The sequence below is a fragment of the Clarias gariepinus genome, chromosome 12 (assembly GCF_024256425.1).
Source record: "Clarias gariepinus isolate MV-2021 ecotype Netherlands chromosome 12, CGAR_prim_01v2, whole genome shotgun sequence".
In the NCBI taxonomy this organism is placed as follows: Eukaryota; Metazoa; Chordata; class Actinopteri; order Siluriformes; family Clariidae; genus Clarias; species Clarias gariepinus.
The window spans coordinates 21940098-21948941 of NC_071111.1; the positions used below are offsets into that span (position 1 = coordinate 21940098).

The following is an 8844-nucleotide window of genomic DNA, read 5'->3' on the forward strand; positions in this document are numbered from 1 at the left end:
TACACCTATTAGTGCATTTATTAAAAATAAATGCAGCTTTTAAATTATTAGGATTTTACAGTCCAAATGTGTAGTTGTAAAGCACTGTTTACAGGGATCTGATAGTCTAAGTGTTGATATTGTATTTATTTATTTATTTATTTATTTATTTTAGTGAATTAGTTTTATTACTAGACTTTGTCTTTAAACTTTTACTTCATTGCAAATTAATTTTGAAATTACTAGGCTTGCAGGAGTACAAAGAATGCTTATTAAACAATATAACACAAGGGAGTTCTGTTGTAGTAAATATCAGCACAGCTGTGATGTGGCCATAGGCATAAGAGCACAGCTCAAATGCTGAAGGTGTCACCGTCGTGCTGATATTCAGTACAACAGCACGACCTGGAGAGTGATATTGCTTTCATACAACAGTTGTACAAAGTCCATTTATTATGACCAGGATAATGACATAGGATTCTTGGTTTATTTAACCAGTTGTTTTGCTCCACCAATACATTTTATTCTGCAACTGGCAAAACTAAATATCCGCGATTGGTCAAGCTGGTGACCAACAGTTAGCAAATGACATTTAGTGTAATTAAAAGGGAAGAAAGTAATTTTAATTTCTTATCAGTTCTAAATTTAAAAATGTATAAATTATTATCAGTTCTGCGTAGCCAAAAGGTGAGAAGACAAAAAACTATGGAGGTGGTGGACAGTCCTGAGGAACTTGCAAGATTTACTCAATATTTCCACTTATTCCACTTTAAAATATTAGCTAACTCAGGGTTCCAGGGGTTGAATTACAAATCAAAATCAGAGTCAGAATTGGGTTTATTCACTTAGGATGTTGACACACGCAAGGAATTTAATTCTGGTTGTTTGTGGCTCTTCAAGTACAGACCAACATAAAACATTTGTTGTAGACAAAACACTATAGACAGTATGTACACCACATTCAGTAACTGTAAAGATTAAATAAAGACCAGAAAAAAAACTGAGTATGTAACTCGTGAGTGAGTGTGCAAGGTAGTGCAAGTAACTATACTGTAGTGTGCGTCATATATAAATAGTGTTAAATAGAAAGCTAGTGCACTATGTAGGGTGTAGAATTCCTTGTTCCACACTCCAAGTAGTGCCCTTGTTGAGTGGTTAATGGTTATTAGAACACCTGTGATGTGAAATGATAGATATAGTTGAACGTCCCAGTGCTGTTATACGCTATATCGGCACCCATGGAATACCTCTTTTCCAATCTGGTTGGAACTAAGACAGAAAATGATTTATTTTTGTCTTATATAATCATTTCCACAACACAGACTGGACAGATCACTACAACCTCACATAGATGATCCTTGGAAACAAAGGTCTGGTGATCAGTACATCAGTACTAGCTGGCTTATTGTTTAAGGAGTTTGATTCCCAAAGTGCACTTTCTTTTCTTTCTTTTTTTTTTTGAGACACAAAGTGCATTCAGGATGTGACAGAAGCTTCGCCGTGCTGTTGTTCTCCCTCACAATCTCTGTTCATGTTTGCAAAACAATTGCTCCTTAGGGGCTCTTTAAGGACAAGAAGAATTACTGGGTCTTTGTTAAAAAGAGTCCTGCTAGAATTCTATTCAAGTGTGAGACTAACTCGCCCTCCCCCTCTCAGAAAAGTCAGGGTTTAGTATATTCCGAGTAAAATAAATGATAAATGATGTTTTAATCAAGTGCCTGCCTAGGATAAAAGAATATACATACAAAATAGGTTATACACTATATAAATAAAAAAAATATTTATATATATATATTGATAAATGAATTGGAATGGATTTTCAGACAAGATAAAAGACAGGATTACAATAATCTAAAGGGTTGAATTCGAATGCAAACTTCTTTTGTTTTCATGTACTCTGCTGACTGTATAATTGTGAGGTTATCAGGAGCATTAGGGTGTTAAACAGCCCCAGATGCGCTCGTGCAGGCTGGCGCGCGCTGCTGTCCGCGTGACCGTGGATGAGGAACAGTTGCCATGAACCCGTGAGACAACATAGACAACATGTCAGTGTGTGTAAGGACCGGATTCTACCGCCAAGAGATCAACAAAACAGTTTGGGATGTACCGGAAAGATATCGAGATCTCGTCCAGGTGGGCACCGGCGCGTACGGGACGGTTTGGTGAGTTCTCACTGCTTCACAAAAAAAAAAAATCAAATATTAAATATTTAACAAGCCGATGGAGGTTATTGTGTCTCACTGAGCTGAGGGACAAAGCTTCAGAGACATCGCTCTTAAATAGCGTCTCAGGGGGGGAAATCCTAAAGACCAGGTCACTTTTGTTTCTTTTTTTGCAATGCGCCTTTTCACAAATGCATTTTTTTTTTTTTTTTTGGAGAAAATTGTTTTTATGATTTTTTTTGTTGCATTTCTCAATAAAGTTGTTGGAATTTTTTTTTTAAAAAGAACAATTTTATGTTATAAAATCCTTTGACTTTTTGTTAGACAGGAAACTTCCACAGCAGTTAATTATTTGTATGCAATGCATTTAAAGTTTGTATTAAGATAATACCTTTTTATTCTACCCAAAGAGCCATGATTGCGTAACTGTAGAAATTCCTAGAACATTCTAGATTTTCCAACAGATTTCCCTATAAGATCTTAAACACACTATATGGACAAACTTGCATTCCGAATACATATACTTCAACATGGAGTTGGTCCCACTTTTGCAGCTATAACAGCTTCCACTCTTCTTGGAAGGCTGTCCACATGATCCTAGAGTGTTTCTGTGGGAATTTGTGTTTATTCGTTCTGTAGAGCATTTAGGAGGTCAGGCACTGATGTTAGACTGGCTCGCAATCTCCGTTCCAGTTCAGCCCAAAGGTGGTCGATGGGGTTGAAGTCGGGGCTCACTGTATTCAGGCCAGTCGAGTTCTTCCACACCGAACTCAATAATAATGTTGAATGTCTTTATAGTTGTTGCTTTCTGTACTTGGGGCACAGTCATGCTGGCATAGAAAGGAGACTTCCCCAGACTTTTGCCACAAAGTTAAAAGCATAGCACTGTCCAACATGTCTTGTTTTGCTGACGCGTTAAGACTGGGGATAAGGGACACCTGATTGAAACACCTGACTTCAATGATGAACAGGTTTGAAAAAGAACCTCAAAGAACTATTACAGAACACTAATGATGCATTAGTAAAATTGACCAATACGTGGGCTCGTTGTGTGAGCATTCTTGTTTGAGAATTGACCTTTTCAATGTAATTAAAATGTAAAGGTTAAAAAAATGGAGTGAACATCATCCTCTTTCCTTTCACAGCTCTGCCATCGACAGGAAGACAGGTATACGTGTTGCTATCAAGAAACTGCATCGCCCCTTCCAGTCTCGGCTCTTTGCCAAGCGAGCTTACAGAGAACTGCGACTGGTCAAACACATGAAGCATGAGAATGTAAGTTAACAGGATTAGAAAACAGCTATTGATTACAATCATTGTAAAAATGTTGCAAGTTTTGGGTAGTACATATTAGGGATTGCAAACAGGAGGGATCACCCAATTCGATATTATCACGATATCCAGGTGCTGATTTGATTTGTATTGTGTTTCTGTTAATATCACAATTTTATATCCCAATTAGATATGAATTAGTTTTAAAATTCTAAACATCGTTGCTAATAATTTGCACCTATCACACAGGATACTGTGCTGCCTACCATTGTGTGAATATTTTAGTGCATGCCACCTGCAGGATTATAGACGAAAGGGAACATTTTACCACCTCAATAAAACATATAAATTAGAAATTAATTAAAAACAATTTGGATGTGTCAGTGTGCTGATAAATGAATTGCCACAGAAATAAATCACAGAATGTAACTAAATCCCCCATCTTGAATGTCTAAAACAGGTCATTGGACTGTTGGATGTCTTCACAGCTGAACTTTCCCTGGACCGGTTCCGCGACTTGTGAGTTTATCCTTAAAAGCAAACCTTCTATGTAGAGAAAACACATTTTAAGTTTTGACGTCTGAATATCACAAATGCTTCTCTCCTTCTCTGGTAGTTATTTGGTGATGCCATTTATGGGCACTGACCTTGGGAAGCTTATGAAGATGGAAAGATTGTCCGAAGATAGAGTACAGTTCCTTGTATATCAAATGCTCAGAGGGCTGAAGGTTAGAGATACTCATGTGTATTTAAAACTGCATGCGTTTTATTTAACTTCAAAAATGTGTTGCATTTCTTTTGTTGTTTTCTGTGATGCTGATGTGTTGCCTCTCTTTCTCCACAGTATATTCATTCAGCTGGGATCATTCACAGGGTTTGTGACCTCTGACATGTTAATTATATGCGTGGGGGCTGGGTGGTAGGATGGCCACTCCATTCAAGTCCCAAATTCATTCTCTGTCTATAGCTCTTCTGTTTTTTTCTTCCACTGAATGGATCTAGAAGTCAGAAAAAACTTGATATATGTGACTTTTGGGAGAAATTATTTAAGTGTGCAGACCGGGCAGCGTAGGAAAGTTTGTACTCCAGTAATATTGGTGCATCATGCATAAAAATAAAATGAAATTCACACTCAGACCATTAAACAATAAAATGACTTGATTTTTTTTTTTTTATGATGATAGCTGATTAGTTTTTTTATTTTTATGCCATTTGTGTTGTCTGTGTGTTGGCATTATTTTTCTAGAAACCATGCAATATATAATACTGTACAACAATTCAACATAGGCAAACATACAGGTCTTAAATCAAGATTCGCCTGAGTTATACTATATATTGAGCCCAGTTATTCCTGGAATCATCATCTTAGAAAATGCCCATGTGATCAGGAAGGAAAACCATTGATGGAAAAACCTGGTCATTCAGTATATTTAAGCAGTCAGCTGACCTCATTTTCTGGGCAGATAATGTTGCTGAACCCAGAACAGGGTAAATCTGGTCTTGTCAGACCACATGACCTTTTTCCAATGCTCCACAGTCCATTCTTTATACTCCCTAGGAAATTGAAGCCTTTTTTTTTTTCAATTAGCCTAACTGATGTGTTTTTTTAACGTTACACAGCTGCTTAGTCCCAATTCCCTGAGTTCTCATGTACATTGTGCATGTGTAAATGGTCTAACTTTCACTATTAACCACAGCTATGAGTTCTATTATTGGTTTTTTTTTACGATTTAATTTCATTATACGTTTAGGTGATCTCCTATCACGTTTATTCAGGATTTTTTCTGACCACATTTCTTTCTTGAAGATGGCGGCCCACCACTATTCTTCCAGGTTTTAATAAGGCGTCTCACTTCTTAACCCAATTTTAGGAATCTCCCTAGTTGTTGTTTTTTATTGATTTAGGACAATAATTTGACTCTTCTGAAACAGAGTATCATTTTTGCCACAACCACAGGATATATTTTCTGACATGGTTGTTTAAGCAATGAGAAGCTACTTTTAAAAGGTTACTTACTTTTAAAGTAATAAAAAACATGTTGCCAGCTGAACCACATCTTTTCTAAATTTCAAATATTCCTAAGGTAAACAGAAATGACTAGAAACAGTTGTGTGTGTATCTGTGTGTTTGTGTGAATAACCACAGAGGTAATGTGTCTTCTTTGGTTGATCTCCAACAGGATCTAAAACCAGGCAACTTGGCTGTGAATCAAAACTGTGAGCTTAAGGTAATAATTCTTTAAAAGAAAAATGCAAACAGATGATGTAAATGTAAAAAAAGTATGGTATGTCCCTTTAATCAAAGAGTAGCCTTACAGTTATTAAACACTGTTGAAAATGTATACCGTTACATCGTTCCCAGCCTTATCTTATGAAAGTCGTTCATATACAGTGATACAGTAGATGGCAGATGACATACTGTGATGATTCATAATTGATGAATGTCAATAATAATTACTTCCCCCTTGATAATTAATAATACATTTGTGTAATAAGTGCAGTAGTATAGCTGATGGACATTATATATTATATTCGTACAGTAGATGAGTTTTAGTGTTCCTGTACTTCTTACAGATTTTGGATTTTGGCCTGGCCAGGCAGGCAGACTCAGAGATGACGGGTTATGTGGTCACCAGGTGGTACAGAGCACCTGAAGTCATCCTGAACTGGATGCACTACACACAGACAGGTAACATGCAAAAACAGTTAAGCCTATTGTAGCAATTAAACAGAACAATTCTTGTTACTGTCCTGTGAATGTAAAGATTCCTAATTCTAGTTCCTAGCATTAAATTTTCAACAATTTAGTTTAAAGGATGTAATAAAGTAAAAGCAAGAATATTGATTTCCTTTACTTTAAATAAGCTATGCTGTGTTGTGCTTTCATTTATGTTCCTTCCGCTCATTCTGTCTATACATGATAACCTATTGTGTTGATTGGTTCTGTTGAGTGACAGATATAGCCACACCCACCTATGCCTACCTAAAACTTGCTAGATCACTGGTATGCTACTAATTCTCATTTATCAGAAAAGCATCAGGATTCAGATAGAACTGTCATTCGGTCCAGATCCGGACTGCTGGTGCACCATTTAGCTTTGCCTAGTATAAATAATAAAAGATCAATATTTACCAATTTTTTTTTCACTCTGATCAATTATATTTCTTGAATAATCAGAACCATATTAAACTATAAATTATGCTTTGTAAAGATGGAAGAAAAAGTGTTTTACTTAATTTCACCGAATCAGTTTCCTGTTTCTTGTGTCTTCCAGTTGACATCTGGTCGGTCGGTTGTATCATGGCAGAGATGCTTTACGGGAAGCCACTGTTCAAAGGAAACGATCGTATCCTTTTTGCATCATGATACACCAAACAGTGGAACCCAGTTTCAAATGATTTTTGTCGAAAAAGGATCTTGTACCGTGTGAACATCGGGCTGCAGCGACACAATGACAAACTTCAGTTGGCAGCATTTCGATCCAAAATGGATCTACCTCTGAAATCTTTATTTCCATTTGAATGAATCCTTGACCCTGAGTTATAGATTTGGACCAGCTGAGAGAAATTATGAAAATCACAGGGACGCCAACACAGGACTTTGTCACAAAACTTCAGAGTCAGGATGTGAGTGGTATTACTTGGATAAATACACTGCTTGGCCAAAAGAAAACTTTTTAAAGCATTTATCCTGATGCACATACTGTATTGCTCTGGAATAGGGTTAATCTGAACTCATCAGACCACATGACCACATAATACACACATGATTGCTTTCTTTGCTTGATGCAACAAAATCATTTGATCCTTTGGAAATGGCGACTTTTTATTGTTATTATTTTTTTGGTCGAGCGGTGTAAATACAAGTATAATGGAAAAATATTTCATTATTAACATACCTTTTTATATCCATGGACCATGTTTTTTAGGCCAAAAACTACCTAAGAAGTTTGCCTAAAGTGCCAAAGAAGGACTTGCAGTCTATTTTCTTAAAGTCCAGCTCAGATGGTAAGAAAAACCATAGATAATGCAATTTTCTTTTACTTCAGGGACAGCTCCAGGTAAACGCACATACATGATAACTGTGTCTGTCTTTAAGTGGTGAGTGCCATGGACAAGATGCTTGTATTGGACCCTGACAAGCGTGTGAGTGCCTCTAAGGCTCTGGAGCTTCCCATGTTTGCTGACTTTCGAGAACCTGAGGAAGAGACAGAGGCTTTACCGTACGACCACTCCATGGATAACGCCGACCTGCCGCTCGAGCAGTGGAAACGTAAGGCGTGCTAAAATAGTGAAAGTTTAAGCAAGAATCATTGCTTGTTTTTAATTACTTGTTTATGTCTTCTTTACAGGTCACACATTTACAGAGATACTGTCGTTCCAGCCGCCGCTCATAGAACTTATAGACTCCAAACACACCACTCTCTGAGTGTCTTATACTAATTTAAAAAATGTGCATGCTACAAAACATGCACAGATGGATTTTTTTTTTATAATATTTTGTATACTTTGTGTATCTGCTTTAGCTTGTATATTTTGTATTTTTATTATTCAATTTAGAAAAAATTGGAAATTTTTGAATAAAATGTACAGGATCAGCAAGTCAATTTATATTTTATGTGAATATTATTTTGTTTCTGTAGTTCAATTTGTTCATATAAATGTAGAAAATAAATGTTTTTCAGCCAAGGTTGATGACAAAAAGCAAGCGCAAGTGAAAATTATTATAGTAACCTAATCAGCAACTAAAAAGGAATGTATGTTTCAGGTTTACGTTTTATTATTTTCGAATCTCCTACTGTATAAGAAACCAATCAAATGTAAACAATGTTACCGTTTCCGTCACACTGAGTTTCTCATGCATTAAACAGCCATACACATTTGCTGATTTGAGCCTCAAGTGTGTGGGAAAGTCACCTGTTTGAAACTGTACTATAGAAATATTAGTTCCTGTACTGACTCATCTCATAATACATAACTTCTTTTCACCACTGGATTGAAAGTAGTGAGAAAAGTCATAGCTTTCAAATGGCAAAAAATTGTCATTGTCATGCTTCACATTAAATGCTTCTGTCTGCTTCAATAAGAACACCTGTATTTACTCAACCCAATTATGCAATCATGTGTCAGGAACACGCGGCACGGTGGTTTAGTGGTTAGCACTATCGCCTTGTACCTCCAGGGTTCGGGTTTGACTCCCATCTCGGGGTCTGTGTGCATGGAGTTTGCAAGTTTTCCCTGTAGTTAGTGGGTTTCCTTTGGGTACTTTGGTTTCCTCCCACAGTCCAAAGGCATGCAAATAAAGCTTATTGATGTTCCCAAATTGGCATGTGTAACAGCGTATGTGTGTGTGTGTGCCCTGCATTGGATTGGCTGCCCATCTATGGTGTACCCTTCCACATGTCCTAAGTCTCCAGGGACAGGCTCCAGG

The 8844-nt window shown here is 36.9% G+C and overlaps 1 protein-coding gene across 1 annotated transcript; it reads left to right on the top strand.

Moving 5' to 3' along the window:
• Nucleotides 1-2022: 2022 nt before the first annotated feature.
• mapk12b (mitogen-activated protein kinase 12b) lies at nt 2023-7842 on the top strand. Its single transcript, XM_053508329.1, has 12 exons — nt 2023-2141; nt 3287-3416; nt 3874-3932; nt 4030-4141; nt 4258-4287; nt 5594-5641; nt 5988-6102; nt 6689-6760; nt 6961-7040; nt 7343-7421; nt 7513-7686; nt 7766-7842. Exons 1-12 carry the CDS (start codon nt 2023-2025, stop codon nt 7840-7842), a joined length of 1095 nt encoding a protein of 364 aa, XP_053364304.1.
• The last annotated feature ends 1002 nt before the right edge of the window (nt 7843-8844 follow it).

Excerpts from the sequence above, each read along its gene's own strand:
- mapk12b (XM_053508329.1), top strand. The coding sequence starts at position 2,023 with ATGTCAGTGTGTGTAAGGACCGGATTCTACCGCCAAGAGATCAACAAA. Across the intron at positions 6,103-6,688 it reads GATGCACTACACACAGACAG|TTGACATCTGGTCGGTCGGT; the intron begins GTAACATGCAAA and ends TGTGTCTTCCAG. Across the intron at positions 6,761-6,960 it reads ACTGTTCAAAGGAAACGATC|ATTTGGACCAGCTGAGAGAA; the intron begins GTATCCTTTTTG and ends CCTGAGTTATAG.